Source organism: Calypte anna, chromosome 18, assembly GCF_003957555.1.
Source record: "Calypte anna isolate BGI_N300 chromosome 18, bCalAnn1_v1.p, whole genome shotgun sequence".
Classification (NCBI taxonomy): Eukaryota; Metazoa; Chordata; class Aves; order Apodiformes; family Trochilidae; genus Calypte; species Calypte anna.
In genome coordinates, this window is record NC_044263.1 from 9,952,579 (window position 1) to 9,969,291 (window position 16,713).

Sequence of the window (16,713 nt, forward strand, 5' to 3'; positions counted from 1 at the left end):
AAAGGCAGGAAAGCTTTCCTTCTTTCCTTTTCTTGGGCAGCATCCTCGGCAGGAGCCAGCCAAAGCCCTCCCTGGGGAGCACTCAGGCTGCTCTCTCCCTCTGCCCTGTGTGTGAGCTGCTGCCAGAGACAGGGAGTGGGGCAAAACCTGCCCAAAAACCAGGGCTCAGGACCAGTGGGGGGGTCCCTACAGGCTCCAGGGGCTGGGCTGGGCTTCCAAACCCCCCTAATCTGAACTTCTCACTCCTGAGAGAGCTTGTGCTGGATCCCACAGTGCTGCTTGTTTGCCTTGCACCCCCTGGCTCTGAGCTCCCCTGCAGCTGCACCATTTGGGGATGGCAGGTCACAACCCCCCCCTCATTGGGGCTGGGGGTCCAAGTTTGGTGTTTGCCTCCTGCCTGCCCCAGCACCATCCTGTAGCTCCCAGTTTGACCTTTACTGACTGGGCAGCAGCTCCCAGGTTTTGTGCAGGGTTTGGGTGGTGCCTGGAGCCCTCCTGCACTGGGATGTCCAAACACTGGCACAGCTCCCAACAGGGATGTCCCTGAACTGGGATGGCCATGCACTGGGATGTCCCTTTTTCCCTGACATGGGACACTCTGTCCCATGCACCCTAAAGCACCAGTAAGCTGTCAGCATCCCCACAGCTCCACTGGTGCTGGATGGGGAGAGCCTTGCCAAAACCTGATGATTTTTCACACGAAAGAGGGTGGAAAGAAACCAAAACAAAGCTTTTGCTTCTTTTCTCCTCCTCCCCTAACACCTCTCTTTTGGGGTTTCTGATTAAAGCTTCGGCTTTCTCCCCTTGCCTTGAGCTGCCCCTGGGAACCAGCTGCTTGCAAACCTGCCCATGATGGAAATCTTCCTTTCCCAGGCTGGACTGGAAAAGTTTTAACTTGAAATTGGTGGGGTAGGTGATGAGCACAGAGTGAGAGGTTGAGAGGGGAAAAACTGCAGCCCCGAGGCTTGGCTGCAGTATTGCTGGGGGAGAGGAAATAAAAACCTCCTAAAGGCCAAACCTGCTGAAAGGACAGCAAAGAGCTGAAGAAGAACAGAGAGGCAGGAGTTAATTTAAAAAGAAGCAAATCAGGAAAGGGTTACACAAGGAGAGGCAAAGGGCAGGAGGATGGGGAGGAACATGCCTCATGTTTCAGGCCCCTCTCTGGGGCTCTGCTCATGGGTTTCAGCCCCAGCCTGTGAGTAATCCTCACCCATGTCAAGGCATTGCACTGGCTCCAGGGAGACAGCTTGGACAGGAGAGGGGGAAATAATAAAAAAAAAAGCTTTGTGATGAGTAAAATTTCCAGAATCAGGCTCTTGGAGGATGGGCTGCAGAGCACAGAGAGCTCTTTGGACACCACATAAATAAATAGTGATGCTGCTGCTTCCTTCCCTCATGAGGTAATGCCTCAGCACAGCTTGTCCAAAGATGCTGGGGTTATTTTTACAGCCGTATCTGTCTGAGGTTGGCTGCTCTCTTCCCCCATCACGGGTGTCAGCTGTGTCCCCATGGGCACGGGTGATGTGCCCAAGGTTACAGAGCAGACAAGTGGTGGAGGAGCTGGGAATCACCATCCCTTCCTCCAGGACCTCACAAGAAGAAACCTCTGGCTCATTGTTCCCTCCAACATGCCCTGGGGTAAACTGAGTGTAGAGAGGTCCCCAGCTCCTCTGCCACCACACCTCAACTCTTTGCTGCTGCCCAGGACCCTGTAAGCCCCAGAGAGCTGCCTGGCAGTCACAGAATTGGTCTGGTTGGAAAAAACCTTTCAGATCCTTCAGTCCAACCATAACTTAACTCTACCAACCTGACTCTACCAAGTGCAGTGTTTAAACCATATCCCTCATCCCCACATCTCCAGGGCTCTGAAACCCCTCCAGGGATGATGGGGACTCCAGCCCTGCCCTGGGCAGCCTGGGCCAGGCCCTGACAACCCTTTCCAGGCAGAAATTCTTCCCCAGCTCCAACCTAAACCTCCCCTGGCACAACTTGAGTTGTGCCAAAAGTTCCTCTTGTCCCATCCCTTGTTCCTTGGGAGCAGAGCCTGACCCCCCCCTGGCTCCAACCTCCTCTCAGGGGGTTGCAGAGAGCCACAAGGTCTCCCCTCAGCCTCCTCTGCTCCAGGATCAGCACCCCCAGGGCCCTCAGCTGCTCCTCATACCTCTTGTTCTCCATCACCAGGATTGTTCCCCTTGGGCAGCAGCTCTTTGGCTCTTTGAGCACCGGTCTGACCCTGCTTTGACTTTTATGTCTTCCAGAAACCCCTCTGGATCAGCAGCAGCTCAGCCCTCCCGATGTGGGGAGGCAGGAGGGGGGCTGAGCAGTGGCTGCAGATGTCCTTGCAGTCCCTGTCCCAGGGGAACTGAACCAGTGCCAGCAATTAGGAGCAATTAAAGGCAATTTGCAGTTCCCTGGCCAGTGCAAACACTTGCAGCCAGCAATCACAGCTCCTCTCCTCCCTCAGCCACCCTTGGGGTGCTGATTTTTTCAGTGAAGTTCAAATTCACTGAATCCCAAGCTGGTTTGGGTTGGAAGGGACCTCAAAGCTCCTCCAATGCCACCCCTGCCATGGTCAGGGACACCTCCCACAGCCCAGGGTGCTCCAAGCCCCATCCAACCTGGGCTGGGACACTGCCAGGGATGGGGCAGCCACAGCTTCTCTGGGAAACCTGGGCAACCAGGGACTCAGCACCCTCACAACAAAGAATTTCTTCCTAAGATCTCAACTCATTCTCTCCTTGTCCAGTCTGAAACCCTTCCCCTCCTCCTCTCTAGCCCTAATTCTTTTTGTCATTACCCCAAACTGAAGAACAATTGCACTTAGCATGGCAAATGGGGGGTGGTTGGTGCAAAAACTCCCTTGGCATCCTCACTGCTCTTTCAGAAAATCTGTAGCAAAAAATCTTTGCTGAGTGTCTGTGGCAGAGAGGAGCAGGAATTATTGGTTGTTTTCTGCTTAAAATCTGGCTGGAGAGGAGAAAACACCAGACAGGAGGAGATGGTGAGGTTTGAAGGGGGAAGAAGGTAGCAATGCCTACAGAAGCTGATTTTGATTTTGAGAACAGCCATGACCTGGCAAGCAGGGAGTTACCAGCATTTCTCTGTGACCACCTTGGGCTTGGGCAGTCCAGAGATGAGGAGAGCAGAGAGATCTGGATGGGTGAGGTTGTGCAGACACAACCCAGAGCTGGGAAGGAGGGAGAATGGGCAGGAGGGAAGAGCCTGGCTCCTCCAGGCTGAAGGGTCCCAATTAACTGCAAACACTCCAGGAACAGATCTGGGAGTCAATGAAACATCTGGCTGATTGCAAAGGAGAGGAGAGACGAGATAGGAGGTTGGGTGATGAAAGGGGAGGAGGTGAAGAGGGAGGGGGATGAAGATGAGCTTGTGACACCAGCGACATCAATAGCAGCTCCTCAGCTGGGAAGCTGGAGTGAAAAGCTTGGAGAGGCACCTGAGGGTGGGGGGAAAGCTGAGAGCTGCCTTGCCAAGAGGGGGTGGAGGGATGCCAAGCAAGGCAGAGCGATGGGGAGGTCAGACAGGTGCTGCTGCTCTTCACTGCTCCTCCAAAACGGGGCTGGGGTGGGGAGGGACCACCCGACACAAAGGGACATTGAAAGGCCTCTAAAAGGCAACCTGTTTTCAATGATAAAAGGAAATGCTGCTCTGCACGGTACCTAATTAACTCGTAGAACTCATGCTCTGAGACACCATGGCAGAGACCCAACAGGATTAGATGGGCTGGTGAATGAGAACATCTGTAGTTCCATTAGCTGGGATTAATATATATACGGGGAGAAGCACTCCCAGCCAGCTACTAACTGCCTGCACTCAGGAGAGATTTCCCCTGGGAGCCAAGCTATTGCAAAACTGTCTGTCCTGGAGTTTTATATCTCTGTCTGAAGCACCCAGGACGAGTCACTATTTTCTGCAGGGATCTGCTGAGGCAGCCCCCATCCCCTGGAGCACGGGCAGTGGTGTTTCTGTGCTTCAGCATTTATAGAAGAATTTATGCTGGGATTTAGAGAATCCTAGAATTGTCAGGGTTGGAAGGGACCTTTAAGCTCATCCCATGGGCAGGGACACCTCCCACCAGCTCAGGTTGCTCAGAGCCCCATCCAGCCTGGCCTTAAAAACTTCCAGGGATGGATGGGGCTCCCAGCACCTCTCTGGGCAACCTGTGCCAGGGTCTCAGCACCCTCATGGGGAAGAACTTCTTCCTAACTTCCAATCTAAATCTCCCCTCCTGTACTTTGAATCCATTCCCCCAGGTCCTATCACTTCCTGACATCCTAAAAAGTCCCTCCCCAGTTTTCTTGTAGCCCCTTTAAGGTTCTGGGAGGTCACAATGAGGTCCCCTTGGAGTCTGCCCCAGACTGAATAACCCCAACTCTCTGTTACCATAGGAGAGGTGCTCCAACCCTCTGATGATCCATTATTTACCCAGTTTGGGACTTAAAAAATACCTGAAAACATATTTTAGGACCAGGCATGAGAGGATGCAAAGTGCCCTGGAAAAGGGGTTGAACTTGGGATGTCTCTGGCCCACCAAAAGTTGACAAGTAGCATGACAAAAATTCAAACGTTTTTCCAGCCCTGGGTTCGGGTTGGAGGCATTCCTGGCTGCTAGTCTTCAACCTTCCCCCTCCAAACATGTGTGTGGTGAAAGGTAAAGAGAGGGATAAACCTCCAGGCTGAGCTCTCTTTAGGTCTATTTGTAACACAAAAATACCAAAACAACTCAACTTTAAGTTTCCTGTTGCTTCAGTAGTGCAGCCTGTGCCCTCCTGATGCAGGCAACAAACTTCCTGCAGTTTGTGGCTTGGTATTTACAGAGCTGGTTCAGCCATTCATATTTCAGCAATTTTTTTTTTGTAGTTGCCTTTTTTTCCCCCTTGATCCACTGCCTTTGGGAACTTGGGAACTTTAAATACTGGTTCCAGTGAACACACCTGCCTGGGGAAGCCCCTGCTTGGGAAATTCCTGGGGTCAGTCCAGTTGTCCCCCTGTAGCTGGGAATCCATCTCCGAGCTGCTCCCAGCCCTGAAGCTGTCCCAAGGACCTGATTTTTTGGTTTTCTTTGGCTCATGTCTCTGGAGAAACAACTCAAACCAACTGGGGCTCCTTCATTTGGAAACCTACCCTTGTTCTTCATCCATGGAAGAGGAGAATTCTGATCTGGTATCTCTACACCTGAGCAGTGCTGAGAGGTTTATGGTGGCTCCAGGGCCAGCATCCTCCAGGGATGATGGGTGAGACCATATTTAATGGCAGAGCATCCCCACCACGGGAGGCACAAATCCCACAGGTTTAGGGTCACAGGGAAGAGAAACTCTGGTGTTTAGTGTGTACCCACCCAGCCTGGCCCCATCCAGTTTGCAAAGCAAGAAGCAGAGGTTGAAAAGTCTCCGTGTTAACTCTGAATACTAATAATGGCTTTAAAAAACTTAACTGTTAACTGCTTTGCAACGAGATCGTCAGCTTGTCTGTGATATTGTGAACTGGATTTAGTCCTCCAAAGGATCATGTTCATGCACAATGTCCCTCAGCACATTCTCGGGGAGATTTAAAGGTTCCTTGCCAGCAGAAAATGAATTCCCCCTTTTATCAGGCAAAGCCAAATAATCTCCCAGCGTTTCCCAGTGTCCCCTCCTCCTGTGCCGCTTCTCAGGGCTCTCCCATTTCTTCCTCCTGAACTGGCACTTGGAGAAGCCAAGGGCTTTGGCCCCCCTGCGGTTTTGGGCCAAATTTCACAGATTAGACCTTGTCTTTGTCTTCTCCATAACAAGGAACAGACGGGGCCCACAATGCCTCCACTGAGCAAGAGTCGCCACTAATCCGGAGGGGGCTTTGAACCAGGGTAATAAATCCACTTTTTTTGGGCAGGAGCACTCTGGGCAGGCATTAGTGATACAGACAATAAGACAATTATGGCAGCATTTTCCAAAACACTAGAAAATCTTCTCCTTTCACAAAAAAAAAAAAAAAAAAAAGAAAAGAAAAGAAAAAAAGAAATGGTTTAAAATTCCCCTCTCGTGTCTCCCAGCTCCACCTTTCCTGAGCTGCTGGCAGGGAGCGTGGTGGGGATGCTGAGACACCCAAGGATGAAGCACCTGGGTTTCCTTCTCCTGGCTTTGCTGCAGGATGTTGGGTTTTCTCATGGGAGATGTCATCCCTTTTATTTTTCAGTCAAATGATGTCAAGTTTGGTCAAAGACCACCCTAAGGGCAACTCTGGCCAGGCAGAGAGCAGCTGAGTGGGGTGCAGTCCCTGGGCATGGTGTCCTTCCAGCTCTACATCAAAACAAGGCTCAACCTGCTCTCCTGGGAGACATGGCGTGGGCAAGAGTGGGTTGGAAAAGGCTTTTATTGGGGGGAAATGAAAAAAAAGCAACCATTTTCTCCTCCTGATGAGTTTCAAGCCTGGCTCCTGAGGAAATGAGGGTTCTATAAGCATATTCTCCTGCTAATATTCCAGTCAAATCTGGCAGCAGGGCAAAAGTCCCAGAGGTGGTGAGGTTACCACAAGCCTCACAAAATGAGGCTGTTGGGTGGATGAGACCTTCTGAAAAGCTCAGCTGAGGGGGATCAGACCTTGTGCCCTTATCAGACCCCAAAGCATCCCCAGTGGGGGCAGCTCCCCCAACACCCCAAGTGTCCACAAAAAGAAATGGAGGACACAGATCAGGGCCACTGTGATGCCCTGAGAGGTGGAGGTTTAACTAGAAAATATCTAATGAGCAAGAAGCCTTCTGGGTTTCCTGTGCTTCAGGTCAGAGCAGGGCACATGGGTGTGAAGGATGGAATTTTTTTTAGAGTTCAGGACCTGAGACCCTGGAAGACTTTTAAGATTTAGGATCCAGATTTAGATTGAAAATATTCTGGGGGGGGGAAGACAATTCTTTGCTTTTCATTCCTCTGCCTCAGAGATATCCTGATGTCTGGGGCAAAGCCCCAGCTCCAGCATTTGGGTTGTTCCTCATTGATGGCTCAGACTTCATGAGAAAGTCTTTAGGACTGGAAGGTGTGTGTGGAAGAGGAAGGAGGGAGAAGGTTGGCAGCTGGAGCCCCATCCGGCTTGAAACAACCAGAAAGTGTCTCCTCAGTTGCTGGGTTTGCCACAGGAATATTCCTTGGCTGCCACTCAGCAAACTCTTCCCACTCTGGCCAGCACAGACCCAGCTGCTTCATTTGACAGAGATTTTTGGATGTCATTAAAACTGTGGATGGTTAAAAGCTGGCCTGACTAGGTAGATATCTTGCCTTGAGCTCAAGCTTTCATTAAAAAAAAATAAAAAATAAAAAAAAAATCTCTCCTTTTCCATGTTATCAGCGTAAAACTCAAAAGAGTTTAAGAGTTTCTGTGATACTCATATCCCTCCTTTACTTTGGACCCTTCCAGCCCGAGCAGGCACAGCTCTCCCCTGGGCCCTGGAGGTGCTGTGGAGGTGGTGGCACTTGGTGGCAGTGACAATCAAGCTTCCTGTGCTGGCCCAGGACACTCCTGAGCAGTGACCCATGTGCGTGGGACAGTGTGAAGCTGCCTTTCTATAAACTCCCTCCGACTGGTTTTTATGTGCCTGAGGGGTTGCTGTTGACAAGTTGTAGATGGAGAAACCATAAATCAATGCTCAGCACTTGGAATAATATGGAGATAAAGATTTATGGGACCCTGGGGAGCAGGGGGAGGGGGTGGAGGCATAGCCACCACCATGAGCACTATAGAAATCCAGCTAGGAAATGGTTCTGGCAGCAGTAGAAGAGGATGCTCTAAGGAGAAAATCAGGTTTTGGCAGATCAGTGCCTTGAAAGTTCAGATTTCTCCAGTGATTTCTCAGAGGTGACCAAGCCTTGACACAAGAGCTTGATCCAAGCCCTGCCAGCACTACGAGTTGGCTCATCTCTCATCTAAAGGGGAGTTCCAGCTGGTCTCCAAAGAGGAAGAAAAGGAGCAAAGCAAAGGAAGGAAATTAGATAATTAAGGACAACACCCTAGGGGGATTCATAGAAAGTTTTGCCTTGGACTTTGCCTCGTGAAACCACAAATGAGCTGGACTACTGATGGGCATCCAAATGAGGTTGCTCTGGGGAGAGGAGCATCTCTCTTAGGATGTATACCCCAGATGGATGCCAAGGGTAGATCTCCTGCCGTGATGGGAGTCCTGATGGGAGGGAGCCCGTGGGAACTGGGACTCACTCCAGACAGGGACTGGCTGGGGACAGGAGCCCTGCCAGGAGCCACCCCTGGTTGCCTTGCTGCCCCAGGGAGCTCTGGTTTAGGGGTTTCAACCACCCCCCACCCCTTATGTCTTTTGGCTGGGGTAGCTGTCATCTTGCCCACCCCCCAGGCTGTGGATTGAGGTTGGAGGTGGCAGGGGACATCTCGGAGGCTGGAGGGCTGCTGGCCACAGCTGAAACCTGCAGGGATGCACCACAGAGAGGTTGATCTTCCTGAGATTTGGGGCTTCAGAGCAGCTGATGTTTCTCCTCTGCTTCCTCTTTGCAACCAAGCTGCTTTGGGAGGCAACATGGTCCTGTGTGTAGTGTTGGTGGGCAGCACAAGTTGCCTTGGGACAGGGTCAGTGTGTGAGAGGAGTCAGCAATGGGAAGGGAGCATCTGAGCTAGCTGGGAGCTGGGGGTGTTGAGGATGGAGAAGAGGAGGCTCAGGGGAGACCTCATCACTCTCTCCAACTCCCTGAAAGGAGGTTGGAGCCAGGGGGGGGGTTGGGCTCTTTTCCCAGGCAACTCTCAGCAAGACAAGAGGGCAGGGTCTCAAGTTGTGCCAGGGGAGGTTTAGGTTGGAGATTAGAAAGAATTTCTTTCTGGAGAGGGTGATCAGGCATTGGAATGGGCTGCCCAGGGAAGTAGTGGATTCTCCGTGTCTGGAGATCTTTCCAAAGAGCCTGGATGTGGCACTGAGTGCCATGGGCTGGGAACCACGGGGGGAGTGGATCAAGGGTTGGACTCGATGATCTCTGAGGTCCCTTCCAACCCAGCCCATTCTGTGATTCTATGAAACAGCAAGGAAGCTTACAAGGGATCTGGGAAAGGACTTTTTGCAAGGGCTTGTAGTGACAGGACAAGGCTTTAAACTGGGTAGATTTAGGTCAGTTATTTGGAAGAAATTCTTTACTGTGAAGGTGGCGAGACACCAGAAGAGGTTGTCCAGTGAAGCTGAGGTGTCCCCTCCCTGGAAGTACTCAAGGCCAGGTTGTTTGGGGCTTTGAGCAACCTGGTCTGGTGAGAGCTGTGCCTGCCCAGGCGGGGGAATTGGGCTTCAGATGATCTTTGAGGTCTCTTCCAACCCAAACAATTCTGTGATTCTGTGATTCTGAGATCAGCCCCTGGGACACCAAGAGACCTCTGCCACCCCAGGTGGGTTTCAGGGTTTCGGGGGGTTGCAGGCAGCACCAGAGCCTCCTCTCTCCTGTTCCAGAGGAGTTTTCCTAAGCTGGTCCCGCAGCTCCCTCTATAGTCGGTGGAGAGAGCCAGGGGTCCCGTCCCTCTCTGTCCCTGGCACCGGGGGCTCCGCTCCCCCCTCCAGCAGCACCGGGAGCCAGAGGGGTTCGGGTGGGGTTCAGGTGTGTCCGTGGGTGCTCCTGCAGCTGGGTGGGAGGAAAAACTGCATCTGCAGCCCTGAAACCACGGGCTGAAGGCTGAGCCCAGGGAGATCACACTCAGGTTCCCTCTGCTTGGACCCAAAGTGTCCCAAAAAGCAACATCCGAGTCCAAGGGAAGGGCAGGGAAGCTGGGAGTGGTTTGGGATGCCATGAAATAATCTTCCCAGGCGGATGGAAAAGTTTGTCTGTTTTTTTGGGTTTTTTTACCCAAACCATGGAGCTGTAATGAATGGGACCTCTCCAGGTGCCAAAGCCTGCCCCTCCCGGGGGGGTTTGCACTGGCAGCCTCAGCACAGGGGGGTTCAGGACATGCAGCATTTGTCATCTTTTCATCAAATGCTGGGTAAAGCCTTTCCCCAAAGTGCAGAGCACTTTGTCAGCCAGGCAAGAAAATCCTGCAGTCTCCCTTCCAGCAGGATGACACTGGTGCCAATAATCTGGCAAATATCAGAAGGGAATTTAATCAGAAGAACTAACACCAGAGCCTTGATTTACAGCAGCCCGTGATGGAGAGGGCTGGGCTTTGTAGGACCCAGCTGTGGAATGTCACTTGCAACACCCTGCTGAGCAGAGGGGAAGCAGAAGGAAGGGGAATCAGGGCTTTGGGAGCTCTTTGAGGTCTCACAAAAATCAGGGAGAACGGAAGAATAATTTTGTTCTGAGTTTGAAAAGCTGAATCCACAGAATTTCTCCTGCCTGGGCTTTTGGCTGTTCCTCAGGGCAGCTCACACACCTTCCAGGCTGTGTGCAGGACCTGAGCTCTGATGCATCTCCCCAAGCATCCTACCTGGATTCCCACCAGGATCAGCCCATCCATCCAGAGCCTCTGCACCACGGGGCTCCTCCAGCCCACCCGGGCCAGGCAGAGATGGGTTGTGACCTCAAAACCCCAGAGAGCCCCAGCTCAGGCTTGTCTTTTCCTGACCACCCACCCACAGCCCTCACCCTCCTTGGCCCACAGCCCCTGCCTGGCACCCACCCAGCACCCTGCTCAAACTCTCAGCCATTCCTCTGCAGGAGGCTCCCAGACCTCGTGCACTGCTCTTGCATCTCCCATCACTGACAACTTTTTTTTTTGGCCTTTTTTTCCTCCTTTTTTTTTTTTTTTTTTTCCCCAAGGAAGTAACTGGAAGAAAATGCACAATTCACAGGCCAGGGAAGTGGCCTGGATGCATCATCTTTAACCACCAGGGTAAAAGTCATCCCTAAAGCCCAACTTCTTTACTTGTTCTTCTAAGACAACTTGAGATTATTTTAAATAAATCCTTTAATTAAAAAATATCATAGATTTGGCTGCTAAAAAACCAACCAGGTCTCTGCTGGGCACTACCCAGCTCTACCTTCTGCTCACTTTTTCTGCCTGAGCCTTACAGAATCACAGGATGGCTTTTTCTGGTTGGAAGAGACCTTCAGGATCACCCAACCTGTGACCAGCACTGTGAAGCCACCACCAAACCATGTCCCTAAGGACCAGGTCTGCACACTCCTTAAATACCTCCAGGGTTGGTGACTCCACCACTGCCCTGGGTGGACTATTCCAATGTCTGACAACCCTTCCAGAGAAAAAATGTTTCCTAATATCCAGCCTAACCCTGCCCTGGCACAGCATCCATGTCCTCTGGTCCTGCCACAGCACCAAGGAGAAGAGGCTGTGTCCCTTACCCAGTGCCCTGCAACATGGCCAGAAGTTGGTGACATTTCTTTTTTCTCTAAGTTAAAAAAAAAAAGAAAAAAGAAAAAAAAAAAAAAAAAAGAAAAAAAGCAGCTGTCACATTTCTGCAAGGTCACAGGCAGCAGGAAGTGGTGAGGGTGATGATGGATGTTACAGGATGGTTAATTCCTTAATTCTAAAGACATTCAGTGGAGATGAGACTCCTGGAGAGCTCTGCCCACCAGCAGATGGCTTGATGAGATGAGGAATCAATATTGTTATCAGAGGAGTGGGCAAAGATGTTAGATGCTAGGGTTTGGTTTGGTTTTTTTTTTAATATATAATGCCTGTTTTGTCCAATTCTATATTCTGTAAATCAGGACACCTAGAGGGAACGTGCTATCCTGGGGTGTCCTAAAGGGAGCTCAGGAAAAGGGGTTTTCAAAGGAATGCCATGGCTGGAGGACGTTGTTTGGGGTGCTGGATTACACGGACACTAAATCACTGCAACCACTGTGAAACTGTGCTAAGAGCCCACCAGCTGGGGAGCTGCTTGTGCACCAGCATATTTATGACACACCTTTGTATCTCTGAGCTCCAATAGCCACGATTTTGTTATAAACCCTGGGTCCCTCCCCTGGGGGAGCTAGAGGAGTATTTAGATTTGGGCCAGCTCAAATTTCAAGTCAATGGAAAAGGCAAGGGGATGAGAACAGGGCACTTGAGAAGAGCATTTCATAGGGGGAATGGGAATTTCAGCCTGGAAGTGGTGCTGAGGGCCTTGTGAAGGCTGCGTGCATCATTCAGGGTGGGGAAACTGAGGCACGGCATGGTTCTGAGGTTCCCCACCTCGTGCTTTTTGGGTAAGAGCATTGTGCTCCCAGATGGAAAGCTTAGGAAAGCTGAGGGGAGAGCAAGGCAGGAAGGGCAGGAGAGGTGGAGCCTGGCTGGGGAGGAGAGTTGGGAAAAGCAGGAGTGAGGAATGTCCTGGGAGTGATGAGATGGAAAGGGTTAAATGTGGAGATGATGTGACTGTCAGTGACAGGCAGGGGCTGCCTTTTCCTGAGCTGGAAAAACTGGGGATGGGGAAGGGATGGGATCAGCCCTACCCTCCAGCCACAAATCCCTTCCCTGCTCCCTGTGTTGATCCCAGAAATTCCCTATGGGTGCACAGTGAACCCTCTGCCCCCCTAATCCCACCACATCCTCAGCCCCCCCCATGCTGGAGAGGCAGCTGAGTGTAGAGAAACAAGATAAACCAGGTGCCTCGAGTTGCCAAAGAGTGGGTGTGAGTCCACCTGTGCCTGGTTAGGGCAGGCCCCCTATTACCAGGGGGCCAATAAAGGTGGGACACACACCCACAGAGAGAAGCTCACTCTGGTGGGAGGTAATGGAGAGGTCAGCAGCTCATCGAGCCTCAGGAGCAAGAAAGGCTCCTCCTGCAACAGCTGAGCTAAAGCAGAGCCCTGGGAAGAAGTGTGCTTGGGGTAGGAATGGGAATTCCCCCCACCAGCCCAGCATCCCAAAACCCTTTCTGGGGAGCAGGAAGATCAATGAGAACCAAGTTCTGCACAGCAGCAAATGTCTCTGTGAGCAAACTGCTGCCTGGGGGAGATGGGTGCCTTTCCCCATCACTACCCAGGGGAGATGGGTGCCTTTCCCCATCGCTACCCAGGGGTGCTGGGTGCCATCCCCCATCACTACCCAGGGGTGCTGGGTGCCTTTTCCCATCACTACCCAGGGGTGCTGGGTGCCATCCCCCATCACTACCCAGGGGTGCTGGGTGCCTCCCCCATCACTACCCAGGGGTGCTGGGTGCCATCCCCCATCACTACCCAGGGGTGCTGGGTGCCTTTCCCCATCACTACCCAGGGGTGCTGGGTGCCTTTCCCCATCACTACCCAGGGGTGCTGGGTGCCATCCCCCATTGCTACCCAGGGGTGCTGGGTGCCATCCCCCATCGCTACCCAGGGGTGCTGGGTGCCTTTCCCCATCACTACCCACGGGTGCTGGGTGCCATCCCCCATCACTACCCAGGGGTGCTGGGTGCCTTTTCCCATCACTACCCAGGGGTGTTGGGTGCTCTCCTGCATCACTGCCTGGTCCTGCTGGGGAAGAGCCCATGGCTCCCCAAATTCCCTTTGTTTTTCTCAATCTAACACCCCGTTACTTTGCCTGGGACCAAGCTGTGACAGCAGAAATCTGAACTTTGTTATGACACAAATCTGCTGGGGAGCAGGGGGCAAGGCACAGCAAGCAGCTCCCTGCCTGAGCTGGGGTCTGGGCAGGCTGCTGGGTGCTGGGACTCAGCCCCCCAAACATCTTGTTTTCCCCCACCAAAGCCACAGGCAGGGTTCACATCCCAGCAGCCAGCACTTCAGCTTGTTGGAAGCCTCAGCACAGGGTGGGTTGAAAATGTCTCATTGAAAGAGTTTTTATAAGGTGATAAAAAAAAGGGGGGAGGGAGAGGAGGGCTGTCTAAAGAAGCAATTTGGTTTTCTGCTTTGGTAAAGAGTGTCTGCTTTCAGTGGGGAAAAAAAAAAACAAAAAACAAAAAAGAAAAAAGAGTAAAAGAAAACAAAATCCCATGGAGAAGAGTTTTCATTTAAAAAATTGACAATGCTGAAGACCCAAAACTTTCCAGCCAAAAATACCCAGCAGAGGCCAAAAAGCTTTCTGTTCCTTGTTGAAATGAGTCTGTAGAGAGATCAGAGCTAGAACTTTCTGCAGAAAAGCCCAGCACCTTCTAATCTGGCTTTTGAGTATTTGCTTTGGTCTCAGGGTCAAGATTGATATCTCTGCCAGCAGACAGCTGAGAGATAAATAAAATAAAATAGAATAAAATAAAATAATAAAATCCTCTGCTGGATTTGCTCTTGCCCCAGCTGAAGCTCCACTCACTGTCACAGCCACAGGGAGAGAAGAGGAAACCTCAAGAAGCTTCACTTGCTGAGCTGAAAATAAAACTGGTTCCCACTTTATTGGTCTCTCCTCGTCTAGAGGAGCAAAAAAATTGGTGTGTGGGTGAGGTGCTGGCTGCGGGGCGAGGGTGGGAGCAGGAGGATGGTGTTTGGAGGAGGCTCATTTAGAGATCTTCCATCTCACCCCGTGCCTGGGGTTTTGTGGAACTCTGCCCTTCCACATGTGCTGGGACAGCTGGCTGTGGCTATCAGAGCAGATGAAGCCTGGTTTATAAGTGATAAAACCTGAAATAGCTTCAAGACAACCCCAGCAGCGAGGACTTTTTTGTGTTTCGGTGACCTCCTCCTCCCCAGACGGCTCGGGGACACCAGGGAGAGGTGATGGCCGGGGGAGGGAAAGTCATTGCGAATGCTTGGCTTGGGAGAGGGAGGAGCAGGAGGAGCTGGGGGGGAGCTGTGGGAGCAGGAGGAGCTGGGGGGGAGCTGTGGGAGCAGGAGGAGCTGGGGGGAGCTGTGGGAGCAGGAGGGGCAGGAAGGAGCTGGAAGAGAAGGAGCCGCGTGTGGTCCCGCCCGTCCCAGCCCAGGTCCCGGTACCTTTGCAGGCTTTGCGGTGGGAGATGGGTTTGCTGAGGTCTCGGTAGAAACCTTCCTTGCAGTAGTGGCAGTGCCTCCCCGCAGTGTTGTGCCGGCAGTTGAGGCAAACGCCGCCGCTCTTCCGACCCGAGAGTTTGTAGAGCTCCATGTTGAAGCGGCAGCGCCGGGCGTGCAGGTTGCAATTGCAGGCTGCGAGAGGAAAAGGGAGCAGAGCATCAGCACCCACCTCCGGACACCCCCGGACAGTCCCGGCTTCAACCCCGGACACCCCCGGACACCCCGGGTCCCAACCCCGGACACCCCCAGACATCCCCAGTCCCAACCCCGGACACCCCTGGACACCCCCAGACACCGCAGGTCCTAACACCGGACACCCCCGAACACCCCCAGACATCCCCAATCCCAACCCTGGACACCCCCGGACACCCCCAACCCCAGACACCCCCCGGTCCCAACCCCGTGGCAGCCCGTGAGGCTTGGGACAGGCACCTTCCAGGGGCCCCACCAGAGGCTGGGGTGCTCCAGAGGCACCTCGGGCTGTGGGAAGGCAGCTGCTGACCCCCATCTCCCCTCGAGCAGTGCTTTGTGATGGGCTCAGATTTTTGGGTGGGAAGCTGAGGTCACCAAAGCCTCCTTTCACCACCGTGGCTTGCAATCCTGCCTCCCCCCGCTCTTAAGGTGGATTAAAAGCAGGGTGCAGGCAGGGAGCCCCTTCCAGGCTTGGCAAACACAGCACTCAACCCCCTGGCTGCTCCTCCAGCTTTGTCCCCAGCACTTTGTCCCATGGGAGTGCTGCTCATTCCCCAGCTCATCTGCTCTGGCACTGGGGGGCTTCACATTGTGCCACTGCTCTGTACCAAACCCCTCAACCTGCTACAAAATCTTCACTCCCATCACCCCAAGGCCCCCTCTGTCTGGGTTTCAAGCATCAGTTGCCCAACACGGTATCCCCAGTTTTCCCAGTCCCTACACACACACGTTTGACCTCCAAATACCATTTCCAGATCTTCCTAGGTAGCTTCTGCCCCAGCTTTCCTGCCCGTGCCTGGGGCCTGTAGGATGTGGATGCATCACACACCTACAGCCCCGGCCATGCTGAGAAAACCTCCCCTCTGCCTCCACATCTCCCTTCTGGAGGTGGCCAGAAGGTTTGGCAAAGACCAAAATGTCCCTCTCTGCTTTGATTGCATGTGCTGGGTCCAGCCCTGCCGGGAGATGCCCAAATTCTCCACCATCTGCAGCCTAATGTCAACACAGGGACTATTTTAACAGGGGCCTTCACAAAGGACAACTCCAGGACATCAAAAGCTCAACCCCTCGCTTGCCTCTCCCCAGAGCTGTCACGGGAACATCAAGAGCCAGTTGCTGGGGCTCTGTGCTGGGCTGAGAATTTTACAGCTTGTTTTCTTTTCCCTTTGCTTTTATTTGCTCTTCACCCCTGAACAATGCATCTGTGCAATGCCAACCCACAGCTGGGCCTCTCGCCTCGGCACGAAGGTGTCACGGCTCTGGGCTTGTCACCTTCCTTTAGAGAAGAGACATCTTAATCCCTCATTCCTTCCTGTTTACCTTATGCTGCTTGCCCAAGACAAAGCCATGTTATATTTGTTTAATTATCAAATTTCAGCCCAGAAAATTACAGTGCAGTTCCGGATTATTTCTCAGGAACAATCCCCAGCTAACTCAAAGGGGAAAGGAAAATGTTCCCAACATGTCCAAGCATCAGGATGGATGCAATCTGAATTCCCCTGGCTGAGGTGGTGAGGCCCAACCTCACGTCCCCATCAAACCCTGCCAGAGGAGAAGCAGCAGCCAGCAAAATGCTGATGGTGAGAAGAGACCCCAGAGGGGTTCAGCATCCCTAAGGAAGTGAGATTCCTGACACCCACCGGGGTCACCACTTTGAACTGTGCTTGGCCTCTCAGCT

At 52.6% G+C, this 16,713-nt stretch overlaps 1 protein-coding gene across 1 annotated transcript in view; it reads right to left on the minus strand.

Moving 5' to 3' along the window:
• Positions 1-16,713, minus strand: part of NTN1 (netrin 1) — a 93,087-nt gene that overhangs the window by 25,887 nt on the left and 50,487 nt on the right. The window contains exon 2 of the mRNA XM_030461873.1: positions 14,787-14,975. Within this exon, the coding sequence (XP_030317733.1) occupies positions 14,787-14,975 (189 nt within the window). The remainder of the gene's footprint in view (positions 1-14,786; positions 14,976-16,713) is intronic.